At 25.9% G+C, this 19,595-nt stretch overlaps 1 protein-coding gene across 1 annotated transcript in view; it reads right to left on the minus strand.

The window, feature by feature from the left end:
• The window catches only part of LOC129618565 (proton-coupled zinc antiporter SLC30A2), a 101,853-nt gene that overhangs the window by 22,071 nt on the left and 60,187 nt on the right, over positions 1 to 19,595 (minus strand). Inside the window, exon 5 of the mRNA XM_055533383.1 lies at positions 2,943 to 3,122. Coding sequence (XP_055389358.1) covers positions 2,943 to 3,122 — 180 coding nt within the window. The remainder of the gene's footprint in view (positions 1 to 2,942; positions 3,123 to 19,595) is intronic.

Here is a 19,595-nt window from a genome sequence, read left to right on the forward strand (position 1 = left end):
TCCCTCCCCCCACTCCTACACTCATTCCCTCCCCCATTCCCCGTACTCCCACCACTTATTCACATATGTTTAGAATTTCAGTAATTTGGCTAGTGATTGAGTGTTAATATAAATCTACCAAAATTTCATTTTGAATATCTGACAATTCAATATTTTGGATGTCTGATTGATATTGATAGTGTAAGGTCATGTCTATATAATATCAAAATTATTATGACTCATTCCAATTTAAATGACTCATTTAAACATGACCAAAATATTTCTCTTTTATTCTTTCTTCTACTATATTTCTCGAAATCATGAGGAAAATGAAGAACAACACCGAAAAATTCTCATTTGTGTTAACACGCTTGTACTGTATGTAGTAATAGAATAATTTTTATTTAAAATTACAGTGTCTCACACACTCTCTCTCTTTCTCTATCTTCAGTTAACGAAAACTGCTGCTCCAAAAGGAGCTTTAGTAGAAATTTTCAGTACTTTGTCAAATGTTAAATGGTTAAACGGTAAAAATAGAAAAGTATTATTCAATAATCAATGTTAGTCATTTTTATAGTATTCGAGGATTTGATATTGGGCACTGTAATTGAAATTCCCCTATAATTTAATGAAAATTTCAATTTAACAATCTGTCAGATTAATGGCTTTGTTTAAGCTGCCTACCAGATTTCAGTAAAATTGAATAATTCAAAAACTACACTGACAAAAAATAAAACTACATTTAAACTGTTTTCAATATATGAAGAGAAAACATGCTAAAAAACGAAATTACTTAAAACGTCGTAAAGAAAAAACTCTAATAATATTTTTACCCGAATATTATTTTTTTCTTCTTCTTCTTCTTATTTTTTTTTTGTGAAACTTTCTAACAAATCCTTATTGAAAGTGGAACATCATTAAGTACATTTTATAAAAATCAACGAATGAAATAAATTTACAAGAAATAAGGAAAAAATTCCTTCTAAAAAGGACTTTTGAATAATTTAATAAATTTTAGGTTTATTTTTGTTGTTTTTTTTTTTTGAAAAAATTTTGGTTTATATAACGGTATAACTTAAATATTCAAATAGCATCTATGTATACAAATTGTTTTCAATTTTGTTTTTCTTGAAGATTTTTGATTAAAAAAATATTTAATATTTTCTCCGATTTACATTCTATTCTAATATTCTATTCTTCCCTAATAAAATTATTCTAATGGCTACCAGCAAAAAAAAAAAAAATAAAAAAAATTTCTTTAACTACTTCGGAAAAATTTAATTCTACAAAATATGAAACACCTTGTAATGTAATAAAAAAAAAATTACTTCTAAAAATCAGAATTTTTTTCTGTTTTAATACTTGAATTTCTAAAAAACTTGTGCAATGAATTTAAATTTTTCATTTTTAAAATTAAAACTATTTGAAGAAGTTTCAATTAAGTTTTCGTTGGTGGATAATTAAATTAAATTGATGTCATTTTGTTATAGAATATTTTTTAATAAAAAAACAAAAAACAATAAAAACAGAAGTTGAACAGAGTAAAAATTTCAAATATTGTTTAGAATAGTGTGACCACAACGGGATTAAGATGATATTAAAATTATTCATATTAGATTTATAAATTTGTATCTCCTAAACGTTTTATATTTTAGAAAAATTTTAATTTCAATTTTTCTTCGAATTTATTATAAAATCCAAATACCTAATTACAAATACTCTATTTAGCCACTTACAAATTCTCTATATTGGAATTACAATTCTGCATTCCTCTACACATCAACTTATAAGTGTTAACCACAATACAAATTTAACTAATTTAGGTTAAATTTAGTCTCTATTATACAATTCAGCCCCTAAATCCTTTAATATTTTCTGCACAATTCAGATTATGAGTACTAATTGCTGAATTTTGCAGGGTTTCCATATTATCTTCATTGAAAGTTAGAGATTAAAAAAGAGACTTAACAAATAGAAATCGATAAGATTTAAATTTTAACATCGAACAAAAGCCGTTTACTTATTCAGAAATACATTCTTTTTTTATTCCGCAATTAATTGCTCAATAAATAATATTGAAGTTAGAACTGAATTTTTAACTACTTGCATTTCCCTTGACGAAATTTCTTATAAAACTAATATTATGTATGTACATTTTTTGATATTGCATACTTTTAGGGACATTCGTATTTCGAAAAATCTTAGTTTAAATTAAAAATTGTAATTGAAAATTTTAAGTAAATCAACTTCAAATACAAAATAAAATGTTAAGCAGTTTAATATTAAATGAAAATAGAAGTTAAAAACCCGAAGGGGGCCAGTTTTTGTAAAGTATGAAACTATTTTCGATTATAAAATTACAAACCAATTTATAAGAAATTAAAGCAAGATAAGCTTAAGTTTAACCTGTAATAATTTTTTTAATTTCATTAACTAGGAAAACAAAAAAGAAATTTAAATTTGTGCTCTTTCTAAAATCTTACCTACCCTCAATCCGAATTTATCTATACTATAAAAAAGTCAACTTTAAAAAAATTTTATGAATAAACGTAAAATATTTTAGGATTAGCTTTGAAAATCTTTTAAAATCCTTAAAAAAAAATAGAAAACCTATTCAAATTTTAATATCTTAAATTTTTATTCAGTTTGTACACACCTGATTTAGTAACCGAAAGAAAAAATTAATGTACATTCATAATTTTCTTCACAACACCACAAGCATTCCGTCGAACATCAACAGAACTAAATCAGGTTTTTGTAAAATATTTCAAAAATTTACAACTTTCAATTTACATTAATAACAATTTTTTTTTTTTTAGCTTTAATTTATCTTTACTTTCCACCAGAAAAGCAAAAAGATAACAAAAAAAAACAAGAAGCGAAAATGAGATTTTGCAGGAAAATCAAAAATATTAAAAAATTTAATAATTTATTTTTTTTTTTCTTATTTTTTTACTACTTACATTAAATTAACCAAAATCGCTAAACCGGATGTAATCAACATAATTTTTCCATCAACTTCATATTCTTGCCTTCTAATTCTATCGACAGCCATATAAACCAATATAGCTGTAATCACCCAAATCATAAAAACGGATACCAAAGCGCCAATTACTTCCGCTCTATACCATCCAAAAGACATCCTGAAAATAATTGAGAAAAGAAGAAAAAAATCATAAATAAAAAATAAGAAAAAACCAAAAAAAAAAAATTTTTTAAAAAGAAAATTTTAAGTAATTTTTCAATTGAAAAAAAAAATCAACTTGATGAGGGAAGAAAGAGAAGAATACAGAAATAGGGAGGAAGACAAGAAAAACTTAAGAAATTCGGAAAAATAAAAAAACAACAAGGGAAAAAATTTTATAATTTTTCACCTATTATTCGAATAAAATTGGAAAAAAAACGAACCGTAAACAGCATGAAGGGAACGAAAGAAAAGTGAAAAGCAGTAAAAAAAAAAATATAGAGGGAAAAAGTTAAAAATCATAGAAAAGAAAAATACAAAACACACAAATCACAGGAAGAAAAAAATTAAAGAACAAATTAGAACTGAAAAGGAAAACTTTTCCGTTTGTAATGAATTTTCGATTTCCGTTAAATAAAATTAAAAAAAAAACAAAATTACAAGAAAATAAGAAAAAAAAAATTACTCAATTTTTCTTTTCTTGTATTTTAGTTATTACTTTGTTGTAATGGCAACAAAATTTCAAGGATATTACAAAAATGTCCGCTATAGATAATAAAAAGTTCAACTAACACTCAAAGAATTTTTTTTTTGAAATGAATCAGAATAGCCTAAGTAAAGTAAATTGTGGTGATAGGAAAATAAAGTGTCTTAACATGAAATGCTAAGAAATTTAATATTGAGTTGAAGAAAGTTAATATTGAGAAATTTAATATTGAAAACAATGTGAATTTTGGCTGGTTTTCTGACAAAATAATTAATAATTTTCTTCTCGAACTGATAAAAGAAATCAAAGTTAATAAATTATAACACAATTTATATTATAGGTTAGAATAGAAGAATTTAGTTCTCATGTAGACACTACAAATGTCAATGTCACATTAAGGATCCTCGAGATTAATTTTAAAGAAAATTTAATGAAACTACAAAGAACTAGTTTTAAATTGACCAAGATATACCGAAAATTTTCTCACTTTTTACTGAATATCGAACTTTGAATGGAAAGGTATGAATTTAACAACCACGAAATACATCACAAATTCATATTACTGGAATAAACAAGAATTTCGATGTAATCTGAATTGATTTTTCAAGTATGTATTAGCATGTAATAAATTTCTTTAAACAACGTCATAAAAATTCTTGTTTTATTTTTTCTTCTTTTTCAGTCTCCATCTGAGTGTCTGAGTGAAATAATTTATTTTCTTTGATTTCAACAATAAATTTATTATTCCTTAAGATCGGAGACTTTATCAATTTTTTTGGAAATTTGTTAGTATAAACTAAATAACCAAAGACAGTACTCTCACTTTATTTAAAATAATATTGTTTTCTTTTTCCATAACAGCATTACTCTTTAAAACTTTACAGGATCCTTAACAACATATAAAATTGAAAAAAGAAGAAAAAACAATTTAAATTTGGAATGTTGCCAATATGACAATTTAGTTATTTTTGTTTATTTAGTGTGGTTTTTACAAATTCACTCAGAATAAATTTCATTGCCAAGTTATGGATCCACTATATACCAAAAAGAATATGAAACTAGAAGAGATATGAAAATTAAATTCTTTTAATTTTAAATTCCAGACAGATATTTTCTGTGTTTACATTCTCGCATCCTCATTTTGACGCTTTTTTTTTATATTGTTTATCTATTAAAACTTTTCCAAATATTCCCTTGATATTTTTACAATTTTTTTTTTATATTTGGATGATATCAAAAAAATTTCGTAATTAAAGTTGAATGAAAGTTCCAGGATTGAAGACCACTATACTGTTTGCGTTCTTCTAATTCAATTAAAGATAAAGGAAAAAAAACATACCTTTTACTGGAAAATTGTTAAAATGAATTTTAACATGAAGTTGTGGAAAGTTTTAAATGATATTTAAAAATACCTTAAAAACAAATTATTTATTAAGAATTTTTCTTAAAAATTGAAAAATTTGGCTCGAAATTTAAAATTATATTCTTTTTTAAAACAAGCAATGGAAATTAAAGCCATTAAAATTAATTTATTCTCTTCAGGTGTTAAGAATTTTCAAAAAATTATATTAATTGAGTTCAGGATCGTGAATTACCAGTGGTTTATACAGGATATTAATTACTATTCCAACAATTGATTAGATTGTAATTAGCTTTCAGTCTATATATAGGCAAAGACGAGATAACAGTGCACCGCGACCAGAAAATATAGGTCTATTGTGCCGACCAACTATAACACCCCATCGAGAGCCACCCTCCTGATGAATTTGAGCAACTTTGAAGGGCTGGTAGATCGCAACTCCGCGGCCATCTTATGCGGGCGAGAGCTCCGTATTCTCTCAGAAGGTGCGGCGAGAATACAAAATCCTTCCCGCAAAACCTGCATACATCTTCACTTCCTAAGCCAAGCCTTCTAAGGTGAGCTCTAAGGTGACAGTGCCCCGTCAAGACCCCTATAAGAGTTCTAACTTAATTCCCGCCGAGCTCCATTATTTTCCTAAAGCGCCCCTGATCATAATTTCCAAGAAGCTCCTTAGCCTGTCGAAGTCCTGGGAGACACCCGCAGCGCTCCATTTCCTCGAATCGTATGTGATCCGATCCTAACGAAATATAAGCATCATTTCCTATTATTCGCATATCACCTTCAATACCTTTCATTCTATACAATTTATAACAACTAATTCACTTATATAAAGGCTATCTTTTAATTAAGAACGATTTATACACAATGTTAAATTTTTCGAATTCTGTTCTATTAATAGTCTCATATACAAACATATACGAGCTTTTATAAAACTTTTATAACATCGTCATCACCATCTTTTACATAATTCTGGCAAAATACGTCATATTTTAATTGAGTTGTTCTAAAAAAATTTTTTTTTTGCACTCAATTAATTTATAATTTATTAGCCACTGTAATAATTCAGGTTTCATGGTTGAATAATTTTGTACCCTTTTTACCGACCGTATTGTGTAAACAATAGGTAGGTTATGTGATGGCAACAAATTTTGCATATCGAGTTTTCGGTGGGAACGTACTTCTCCATAGTAGGGAAGTGTAAATAAACTATTTTTAGCAACCTGTCGGTCTGTCGGTCTGTGTGTGCACGCGTGTATCTCAAGTTCGGCTGAACCGATTTTGATGAAATTTTATATGTAAGTTTGTTTCCACCATGGCACGGATCGATCAACTTTTGGTATATAACAGGCCTCGGGAACTGCACTTTTTAGCGGGCCTGTTTTACATTTTTGAACATTTTGAAGAAAATATTCAACCGATTTACTTGAAATTTTATATATGAGCTCAGCTCGACCGTCCGCAAAAATTCCTATGTTTTGGAAGAAATCAGGCATCGGCAACTAGAGGTTTACTACGGGCCAAATATTCATTTTTGTGTATATAAAGAGAAATAATCAACCGATTTCATTCAAATTTAATATATGAACTCCTCGTATTAAAACAATGAACATATAAATTTTTTGGAAAGATCAGGGCTCGAAAACGGATTTGCGGGCCGATTTTACATTTTTCACCATTTTGAGGAAAGTATTCAACCGATTTACTTGAAATTTCATATATAAGTTTTGCTCGATCATACGCAAAAATTCCTAACTACGGGCCAAATATACATTTTTGTGTATATAAAGAGAAATAATCAACCGATTTCATTGAAATTTAATATATGAATTCCTCATATTAAAGCAATGAACATATAACTTTTTTGGAAAGATCAGGGCTCGAGAACTGATTTTCGGGCCGATTTTACATTTTTCACCATATCCACAGAACAAATTGATGGAATTTCTTGAAATTTGATATTTGAGTTCTGGTTGTTACCGAAACTAACTGGCGAGCATTTCAGGGAATTCGAGTAGCACAAAGCGAAACTCTACTAAGAGCCAAATTTACATTTTTCTAAGTATGTTAAATATAAGCTTACTAATGTCCTAAAAATTGGAAAGAAGTATTTAACAGACATTTTTATAATATTCTGTAACACTTTCATTTAACTAGACAATACACAATGCGGTCGGTTATGTGCTGATCACATCAGATTTTTTTGTTTATAATTTTTCATTTTTCTTACAAAATATTTTGACCGCTTTTTTCTTTCTAAACAAACACAAAAAGGAACAATATATAAAAATGTACATAAAATACACCTACTCAAAAAAGGTTATCCATTAACCTTTCATTTATAAAGGAGGTCTTATAATAATAAAAATGTATAAAGATTTTTAAAATTTATAATTTTGTATATGTAAATGATAATGTATACCTAATTGGGGATAATACTGCTTTTTAGCTAAAAATAAGTCTTAAGCCATGACCTACTTTTGATTTTTAATCAACAAAGAGGGAAAAATGTAGAATTTTTTGTTTTATTTAGTTTTTAACAATAATTATAAAATTTAAACTTTAAATTAACAATTTTAAAAATATGAAGATATCTTAGACTCTTAGATTATTATAGATGATTCACCGACTTGTTTTTCATCGAGATTCACCGAATAATATTCGGTAGCCTAAAAAATTTATTTGAAATATACATAAAAATCTCTTGTGCTCCTAATGAAATTCGCACCTATATTGTATGCATCCACACTCTCAACCATATCCTTTATCCGTTAAAGCAAATTTAATCAAATTACAATGTTTGACTTAAACTCAATTCTGCCGCATCTAAAATTTTTTTTAAATTTATTAGCAAGGTAAGTTAAAAAAAAAACTCCTTTAAACTTATAAAAGAGCCACGTTATGGCTATTGTGAACAATATTATAAATCCAGAATATTAAGGACGAATTGCCAAAATTCTGTATAATTAATCGTTAAAAAAGTAGTATTTTTATTAAAAATTTTTCAGCCTTAAACCTCTTCTTGAGCTCAATTTGAACCACTTTCAATATAACTAAAGGGGGTTCATAAAATTCACGTAAGATTTGAATTTTGCACCATTAGTGAGACAAAGTGTTTCTTACATTTGAAAGGTAAATTTTACTTTTACATTTAATTACAATGTTAAATACAATTCAGAAGAAAATATGAATTATTTTAGAATGATAATTAAAGAATATTTCAAAAACTTCTAATAAAATTGATTTCTTCTTATGCACTTAAAGGTAACTAATAATTCAACAACCTTAAATTACCAATTTCTCTTTCCAATTAATTCGATATTGAGATCATGTCTTCTGAAATTCTAAAAAAGTTTAACAAACAATATTTGTTGATATCCCTCCCAACAGCTTATATATTTTCCATTTTTAGTTTCTTCCTTGGTAAGTTTTTCATATAAATCATATTTTAATATCCTTAAATTATATTTATATATTAATAAAATTTATGCAAAAAAAAATATAAAAATCAAAAATTCTGAATATCTTCTCAAATAACTTTTAAATGGAAAATTGCATTTACATAATATGAAAACAACATAGTAAAATTAATATTGTTAGTAGTTTTCCACACGTAAAGGAATAAATACAAACTATAAAAACAAAACAAGAAAAGAAAATTTTATTATCATTTTAACTCACTTACTACTTTGCACACTGAAAAACTTTTCTCTCACGAAAATTATCATAATATGTTAAGAAGGATTAAAAAAATTATTCATCATAAAGAGAGAAATTTTTTTTTTGTTTTTTTTTGCTATTCTGTTGCAAGATTTTTTTAATTCAACACTTCAAAACTAATTTCAAAGTTAGCAAATGGAAAAAACTTAAATAAAATAAATACAGGGTTTTTGACGACACGACAAGAGTCGTGAATGAGAGAAACTACTAAAAATAGCTCTTTGAACAAAACTTCAAATCACAATTTTTTGTTAATCTACTACAATTTTTCTGTTACTCACAATGCGATTAATGATTTAAAAAGAGTAAAATAAATAGTTCGAGTATTGAAAATTTTTTTTCATATCACTGGGTCACATCACAATGTGTTTCATTTTATTATAATTGTGAAGGCCACTTGCTTTTTGATATATTACTCGTAACTGAACCTAATAATAAAAAATAATTTCCCTGTAACTAAACTTACGTATAAAGTGATAATGTTCTAAGGAATATTAGAGTACCCATGATATTGGAATGGCAGTAAATAAAATCGTATTAAGGCAAAATAAAGTATTATGGCAATTGCATATATTCAAGACCCTGTAAATAAAATATTTGTTTATGAAAAATAAGTTCATTTTTTGTATTTCATGAGAAACACCTTTATAATTTCTCTGCATTCCTACATAAATTTAAAAACTTTTTTTTATAATAATTCCATTATGAAAAAAATTGTTTCGGTTGATAAAGGTAAATGCATAATTACCACTTGCCTGGTGTTTCATCAATAGGCTTACAATAGTTAAAAAAATTTCATTAGGTATGAAATTTGAGCTTCAAGAGGGTAAGGAAGAAAAAATAATGTTTTTGAGCTAATTCTCCCCCATTTACAAATAGGAACAACTAAACGAACACTAATTTCGTAAAAATTTTGCGTTACTGAAAAATTACTTGTTCCTCCATAAATGACATAACATCAGAAGTATTTTGCTAAGAGAAAATTTAAAGCTTTGAAAAGAGACCTATTTATTGGTTTAATAATTTCATTTCTTTTCTTTTTGAGTTGCAATTTAAATATCATTTTTTGTAGGCAAAAAAACATTGCAACTAATAGTCACGTGAAATGATAAGTCACTTAAATCATGAGATCAATTTTGTATTACAACAAGTTGGAAATATTAACATTCTTGCTTTAATATAGTACTCCCATTATAATGTATACTATTGAGCTAAATATTTTGCGTAAATCACCATTATTTATATACAAATTTAATTAAAACCTCACAATCTTAAGGGATTCCTACAGAATTCCTTAATTACTTGTCTATAAATATAAATTTAATTAACAAATGAATGTAAAACAAACCCATTTTTATAATATTTTCACTCAAATCAAATTTAAGTCCAAAAACTATTCATCTAAAACACACATACTTTTAAACTATACTCCCACATAATGAATGAAGAACTTATTTTCAATAGAAAATCATTCTATCTACTTATACAATGTTTCTGAAAGCGGAAAATAATCTACCAATAATCAAAACATATTCGAAAAATCTGTAATTGAAATCACATAATACTTGAAAAAGTGAAAACTTTGAAATTGTATAAGCATATAAAGATGATTTTCAAATTGTTATAGTGTATACCACAATAACACTGTACATGTATTTATATATAAATCTAATATTCAATATGTTAGATCTTTATGGTATTTTAAGCAAATAATAGAAGAGATTCAAGAGCTCACAAGTGCACATAGTTAAAATTTCAAGAACATTTTGTTTTTATCTTTTTTTTTGTTTTTCTTAAAGTTAAGTTTTTCCTTTTATTACAAACAAAAAAAAATTTCCTTATGTGATGAGAACTTTTCTATTAGGCGGTAAGTTTATCATATTTGTATAGAAAAACAAAAAATCAGAAAAAAAAAAAAAGAAAAAAAGTCTAGATAAAGGTGAGAAAAATTGGAAAATGTTTTCTTTATATTCAATGAATAGTGCCTTAAGGTGTGAAAATTTCAAAATACCGAAAACAAACTACTACATTAACTGTATAATATGTGATTATAGAAATTCATCAAAATAAAAATATTTTTCTTCATTTTTGAATATGAAAACAATTATTGTAAGGATTATGGCTTCTTAGACCGACTACGGCTTTTCGAGTTAATCAAAACGACTTCAGTTAAACCGAGTTTTTACTAATAATGTACTGGGTATTAATAAATTAACTAATACATATTAATTAAGTGAAACCACAACCCAGAATATAAATTTTCATTACATGCCACTCATCGCCCTAATATTTTGCTCTCCTATAATCATAACTTAAATTCAGACTTTCTCGCGAATCAAATTTGTTTTCCATTAGGCTTTCTTACCGACGTTTTGCCAACTGAAACTTGCTAGCGCCATTAAGACTACGACTTTTTAGAATACTAGAGCTACAAAAGCTATTTAAAACTTATTAATGTTCGCAACAAAACCTTATAAAATTAAATTGCCTTCGCGCTTTGCCATACCTCATACATCAATAAGAAATATTCATTAAAAAAGTTGAAAATTTTGAAATTCTCCTTAAGAGCAATAGAATAGATTAAACGATCAACACAAATACTTGCCCGGAAATAGTTTTACAATTTCCTGTTCTGATAGTATTACATACTAAAAATATAAGAAAAACTTTAACTTTCCACCAATTCAGTAAGATAGATATAGAAACTTGTCTTTCATATATAAAGAGAGATTACTTGATGATGTTCGTATGCTATGAATATATATATGTGTGTACATACATCAAATTGCTTATTCTCTTTTCTTAAAGAAAGTTTCTATTCAATAATTTAGGGAAGAACTTTATAAGACGACGGTATTATTCAAGTTTGTTTGCATATTGTGTTTTTTGTGTACAAAAGAGCATATTATAGAGAAAAAGAAAACTCTTAAAATTTTAACTCTTATGGTTCTGTTGGAAAAAAACTACATTAAAAATTTTCTTTTTACTTTTGTTTTTAGAACGTAAAATATTTTAAGTATTAAAGTTACTTTTAAGAAAATCTCGATAAATCAGAACGAGAATAAATGTTCAGTAAATCTACCATTCCGTTTGTGTAACGTTAAGGAATAGATGTCTGAAGTAATAACATACTTATATACTGGCTCTGCATTAATATACATTATTGGCTCAGCGTCTGATTTAAGCGTGTCGATTTAACCATGGCTTAGATACTAAGCTTTCCATAAATAAGGTTGGTAATTTTCCAAAAAAAAGGAGTTTTTTAATGGAATTGCTAACTGTTAAAACTTTATTGCGTTTTCGATATTTCTGCCGCCCAACTTCAAATATAATTTAATTATATACTATAAATCCAGTTGGATTCGAAAAAATTTATAACAAAATTCGACATGTCAAATGGATTTCAATTTAAAATTCAAATATTAAAGCAAATATGAACAAAATTTAAAATAAAATAATCGGCAGAAACACATTGGATTTCCAAGAAAATTCCAAATGAAAATTGACACAAAGTTTTTTCGTTGATTTACCAATAGTGTAATTCCTGTAGAGTTCCGCTGGAATTCGAATAAAATTCCAAATAAAAAGATTTTGATAATAAGTCGATAAAATTTTGTAACATATTACTTTTCATAAACACAAATTGAATCTTTTCACAAAATTTATGAAATAAAGTATAGAACGAACAGAGCTGTGCCATACACATTCATGATATAAAAAAATAGCTGTACGAATAAAGGATTTAATAAAATATTTAATTAGATTTTCATTATGCTTGCTTGAACTAAGGCTCAAAGGGTATTGTAAATTTATTACTCAACTTGCAACACTAAGAAATGTACGTCTGAGTTATATTCATAATATTATCATAAATATATTATTTTCTAATTTGATTTAGCTGCTTGCTTCCATTCGGACGAGCGATAATTTAAAAATTTATTAGGTAGGCCAACCAAAGGTTTAAAAATTGACAATATTTATTGGTATACATATTATTTGTATTCAATATGTTAGATTTGATTCAAACAGTAGTTAGATTACTTGCCACACAACTTCAAAAATAACTTAATCATATCATATAGACAATGCAAAATATAAAATTACTAATTGCATATGGAAAATTAGTAACAGGACAAATAACTCGACAAAATTTAATTGTGGTTTAATAGACTCATACAAGTAATAAAACTAACTATAAGTATTCAAATTTTGTGGGTAAAAGTTAATTAGCAGGATCACGATTTTCATAAAATTTGATCTAAATTCAATTATGTTCTAACATCAAGTTAGTCCAAAATTTAGTGCTACTACAACATCTTCGCTATTTTGTGCAAGGCGGTAAAAATGTTAATTCTAGTTCGAACAAACATTGAAAGCCATCTTAAAGTTTTACAAGGAACAACTTTACTCCACATTACTCATAGGTATTATTAAATTGCTTTAATGAATATTTTCCTCAGCTCGATTTTCCACATTAGTGTATTTAAATTTTAATATCAAAATTTGATATTTTTACAAAATTGACGCATCAATTTTATATTGACATGAATTTTCAAAGAAAAAAATCTTAAAAATTCATAAATCTACATTTTGAATCCTTTTTAGAGCAATTTATATTTTTAATCTAAATTGTATAATATTACAATATAATGTTAATATTAAAATTATTTTTTAATTTTGTATATCTTAATCTTTATTAACAAACATTTATAATATTATACAATATTCCTGAATAAAGGATTAAAATATCTCAATTTAAGAAAAAGAAAAAAACAAAAAACACATTCAAAATAAAGAGGAAATGATAGTTTTTTTTTTTGACTCACTTTAAGATTTTACCCTAAAAATAATTATGGTTAAATAATTAATTGGGGTTTTTTAGAACAAAAAAGAAAAAGACAGATATATAGAGGTTTTATTGGGGTGGTCCATTCGTAATATCACCTTCGACGAAAACTATTAAAACAAGAGCTCAGACTAGTATACGATAAGCTTGATCAATTTCATACGAAAAGAAGTTAAGTTTAGATTCATGCGAATAATAGTAATTCTATCTGAAGCAATTCTCATATAAAATCCATCTGACACGGTACGACAGTAATATATCAAATTGGAATTTTTCACTTGCCAACCGTCTGTGACATTTGCTTGTGATAGAGAATCTATATTCTCGCTAAATAAACTCCATTAAGTGATTTAATTTAAATATGAGAAAACCATCTACATTGCATGATTACAATTCAACATTTCCTCAATAACAGTTGAGTTGCCTGTACACTCAAATATTGTATATAGCTGTAGGTAATTCGAAAATCAAATAAAAGATGGCCCAATCTAAATTTTATTATAAGAATTTTTAAATTATCTCATTATCCTTTATTATTTACGCAGAAATATAAAGCATATAAATATAGAAATTGCTATATTGGTACATGTAGGCATAATATTTTATGCCTATCTCTAATATGTGTAAATGTATGTATAATAAGAAATATTTTATATACAAACAAAATACTATAATAAATGTATGAATAAATAAATTGAGGCAAGAAATATGATAAAAGAGAAAAGGATTAAATCATAAAAAAAAAAAACAAAAATTTTTTTGTATCTTTTTGGCACCTAATAAATTTCAAAAAAAAAGAAATTTTCCTACTCTATGCCACAATATTTTTCGTGCTATAGAAATAAAAAAGAAAGACTCAAATGTCCATTAAATTTAAAATATTTTTTTCTTGTTCAAATAATCAGGTATTCTAGATCCCCAATGTCATGTCGGTTTTTTCTCTGTTTTATAACAAAAATCCATCAAATTTGTATGTTAGAGTCTGCAATAAAATTTTTACTACATATCTTCGAATCGAATCGAATTGCCCCCCTCCCCTTATATAAATAAATTTTATGTCCTTAAGGTAATTGTTAACACTTCATGATCAGATTCTTCTAATTTTTGTTTTTTGTTTTCTATCCAATTAATATCAAATTTTTTAAGATAGAAATTTTAATTATAAATTTATCAAAAATTATAAAAAATTATGATAAATTCCACATAATTTTTAATTTAATAGGATAAATTCAAATAATTATAAAAATTTTTTTAAATAAACCGAAAGAAAAAAAATTCTTTAAATTTTAAATTTTTCTTTAATATAAAATATGTGTTTAGTTGCAAAAAGTAAGGTAGCAGGAAATGGGTGTCTTAATTTAGAAATTGAGACTAAAAGCAGTTAGGTTTTGATTTTTTTTAATTTTAAAGTGAATTAAATTATAATTTCTAAGTAAATCAGAGAGGAGATGATGAAAGACAACTTAACATTAAAATTATTGCAAACTAGTTTGTCTCACAATAATTAATATTCTTTTTATAGTCGTTAATATGGAGTATTCTCCTTTCCACAGAGAACTTGCAAAATGTGAGAGATTTTATGACTCAACCTTCAATTCTCTACTAACTGAGTGGGATTTATGTACAACTTGATTCAGGGCCGGTTTGGATTTGTTGGACGCTCTACGCAGTTTACCCCTCCCGTTTTCAAAGCAATGAGCAATATTATACAATAAAAATTGCATAAATGCACTAAAATTGTACTAAAAATTTAAAGACGCGCTAATTCAAAATATTCATTGGGATTATGGAATTCATTTAATTCATTCCACTCTACGACTATACTGATTGTTACTTTTGAGTTAGCAACAAAGTAAAATATTACAAAAATTTGTGTTTTACAATTTTAGATCCTACTCGTACATGTTTATTGAACAATGGCTTGAATTACTAAAAATTAGAACTTATATGGAGAATATAGAGACATTTATTTATTTTGTATATATTTCAATCTAGGTACTCTTCTACACTGCACGACATAGGACATGAATATTGCCAAAAATACACTTTGCATCTTAACAAGAACAATGTTAAAGGAAAAGTTTTAAAATTTTTCTTGGAAAATTTTACAACGGACATCAATAATATGAAGACTTATACATATATATGGCATTTTCCGCGGCAAAACTAACTATAATAGTTTACATATAAACAACCACATATACTTAATAATAATAAATTTATAGATTGACAACTATTGTTATTCAGTTTATTGGAATGTTATGATTTTGGGGAATTCTATAAACTTGTTTACTATGATTATATTCAAAGAAAAATGTCTTGTCGCGTTTCTGAAATTTTTATTATTTTCTATTTTTTAGTTTCGTTTCCCCATCCAATATCATTGAAATTCAAATTGATGCAACCGCTAAAACAGGAAAAATTCTAATACCGGAACAAAATTCACAACCATTTTGTTCACTACGTTTAGTTTTGTTAAAAAAATTTTTGTTGTTGTTGTAGTTTTTTTTTTGTTTTTTATTTATTCAATTCTTTATTATTTCCCAGAAGCCAAGATAAATCGGAAGAACGAAATTTTTAAAACTACTATTTGAAATAAAAAAGAAAAAAATAAAATAAACACAATATCAGAATATCAAAGTTTAACCTGAAATTTAGTGTATTGTATGGTAGGTAGGGAACACAATGACAAGCATAAAAAAAAAAAATAAGGGTATAGTAAGGTTTTTGTTGTTTTGTTTTAACATAAGGAACAGAATTGCCATATTCACTAAATTCATTAATGATGCTTTGCTTTGGTACTTATTTGAACTTACCTAATAAAATCATAAAATGAAATCCTCGACTCCTAAACGTCTGTCAACAGACTTACTAAGAAAAATTTTACAATTTTGAATGTTAAATGAATGAACAACGCTGTATGTAAAATTAAAACTTGTTTAGAACTGTAGTGCATTCTTAATTGGTACATTTTTAATTTGTGCGTTTAAAATCACGCAAACTCCGATTTACATAAAAATTTGGGACTCCTTAGAACGTCTAAGGTAATATAAACACTACTCCATTAGTATAGTATTGCAAGCTACTTTAAATAAGTTCAGAAACTTGGACACTAGATGTATAACAAATCCAAAATTTTAATTTTATTCTGCAGCATTGAAAATAGTAACTGTTCTTCATTTATTTATAATTAGAATTTATTAAATTTTTCGTTACTCAATACTTATCAATATCTCACATCATGTACCTAGTAGTAACTAGTATTATTTTTGTTATATAGTTAATGGGATAATCAGAATACTGTCAATTATTAATGCATGCAAATGAAAAATTAAAATTTAGCTGGAAAAGCATTAACGTTACGTTAACATTAGAATTATGGTTCAAAAGACGTATTACTGGGTTTTGATAAGGAACTTCAACATGATCTTATTAATGAAGTTCCGATATGTTACGAAACATAGCTCCTATCCAGTTAGTTCAAAAAACATTCTCCTTTATCAAAATTTAGGTATATGATTTTTAAATCATGCCTGTCCGACTTCTGGTTCCCTAGATGTAAAGCTAAAATTTAGGAGTACATAAATCAATGCAGTAACGAGCATTCATGAATACCACAAAGTAAGTGTATTGAACATCCCTACAATAATGGTTTATTACATCAATTCGATTTAGTTAATAAATTAAAAGCTAATAAGTATTGTTTCCGGTTATTGTACTCAACCTGGCAACAATTTAACAACATTTATTCTGTATTTGAAGTATTGATATAACTTTTAAACTCTTGCATTCATTCTATGTACACTTACTTTTACAAAACATTTTTATAGTTATCGAGTTCAAAATATACCATTTTTTCGTAACTTATATACAAAACTTATATACAAAATATAATATACTGTACTTGTACATATCTAGTGTATATAAAAGTTAGCAACAATGTATAATTATTCCGGAACCATAATGACAAATTTTCGTTTCCGGCTAAAAAAATATTTATACTTTTGGCTTCATTTTCTTGTTTTTTTTAATATTTTATAATTTCTGTTTTGTGTATAGCAATCAATGGGTAGATAGTTAAGGTAAAAAAGTTGGTTTCTGCAAAATTTTTTTTATGCCACAAACTTAACTTTTATATTTTAAGCAGACAAAAACTCTAGCTCTTTTTTTTTGAATTGTTTTATGTAGTCTAGTATTTTTACAAAGTAATTTTGTTCTTTTTTTTTCTTTTTTTACCAACTAGTCAATTGTGTAAACTATACAAAAGGAAAAAAAAATATTCAAACAGAAACCGGAAAGTAAGAAATAAAAAAAGAACATAAAATGGCAACACATCTTTAAAATTATTTTCATCAAAATATAAAAGTTGTATGCATTAGAGCATGGCAAGTCGAATGGGAAAGAGAGAAGAATGAGAGAAAATGTTCTTTCCCTTAAAATACCTTAGTTTTGCTTACTTTTTCCATTTATATTTTTACTAAATATTTCAATAGAAACTATGCAAGAAATAAAAGTAATATAAATTGAAAAATACAAAATGAAAATGAGAAAGAAAGATTTTTCTACAAAAGTTAACAATAAAACAATTCCGAAAATTACTAAGGGACATGGCATTGTTTAAATGTAAAATTCGCAGAAAAAAATTCAATAAAAGTAAAGAGTATAAATTCAATTGTACACTTACTTTTTGAATAATATTTTAGAAATAATAATAGCTATTATCAGTTGTATTTACAAAGCAAAATAAAAGACTGAATATTGTAAATCGCCCGAAAGTATGCAAAAAATGTAATCAAATATGATTCGATAGATCATTTCCTTGTTTTTAGGCAAAATAAGAGAACCAAGAGAAAAATAAAGAAAAATGAGAGAAATTCAAATATTTAAAATTAAATTTTCAAATTTAATTTCCAAAAATTTTAAAATTAGCGTGTGTGGAAATGTATTAGTGAAATGAGTTAGATGAAATTTGATTAACATACTCTGAGGACAACCATTTACATTGAATACTTTGAAATTGTGAAAATTGAGTACAATATACACTGGAATAGTATTCTTTTAAAGTACAGTCGTTCTTAATAGTTATTCCTGATCACTTCTTACTTACTTAGTACTTCTCGTAATACTGACAAACACTGCCATTGACACATTAATGACAATTAACATGAAACACAAAATTTATTATAAAATTTAATAATTGCCATAAGAAATGGAAGATAACACAAATTTTCGTGCAATATATGCACTTTATCAACGCTGTTTTTCTTCTTTAAATCTTAACGCCTAAACGTATGCAATAATTACTTAAATAAATGTGACTATTATTTTCAATATTCAAGAGAATCAAACAAATCAGTAAGACTTAATTGCTAAAACCTGACACATTATCCATAATACCATTCACAAAAAAATCGAATTTAGCAAAACGTAATAAAATGTTGTACATTATTATGGTTAAGCAGTCAAAGTTTAGAGAAAATAAAATGGAGAATAACAAAAACAAAAATATTTTAAAGGTGAAAATGTCGTTTAAAAGTTCACGGTTGGTTTAATTTATTTTCAAGTTTTTTGAAACTTTTTTTTTTAGAAAACTCTTCATTATTTCTTTTTTTTTCTAGTATTTTTCATTTTCTATGTAAATGGTAAAATAAACTTTAGGTCATAATTATTTAGATTTTTCTTTAACTTTGTAATACCTACTCTCATATATTTAAATTCATTTAAAAAAAAAAATTTTTATTCGAAGAAAATTATACAAGTAGTATGAAAACCAGAATTGGAAAAAAGAATTTACACCAACATTGTTTAATGATTTTTAAAAGTTCCCTGATGCGATGCGTAAACTCAGAAGAATTGTTTACAGCATTTTTGTTTTATTTTTTTGTAATAAAAACTCTTACTATTTCTAATTAATTTATGGAAAAATTGAAAACATAAAACTTAAATTCAAGTTTCTCGTGTTTATATTATAAAAATGAAATGTCCTTTTAAGGAAGTTTAAATATAAAATAAAAAAAAA

Source organism: Condylostylus longicornis, unplaced genomic scaffold (genome assembly GCF_029603195.1).
Source record: "Condylostylus longicornis isolate FDR11 unplaced genomic scaffold, ASM2960319v2 ptg000009l, whole genome shotgun sequence".
NCBI lineage: Eukaryota > Metazoa > Arthropoda > Insecta > Diptera > Dolichopodidae > Condylostylus > Condylostylus longicornis.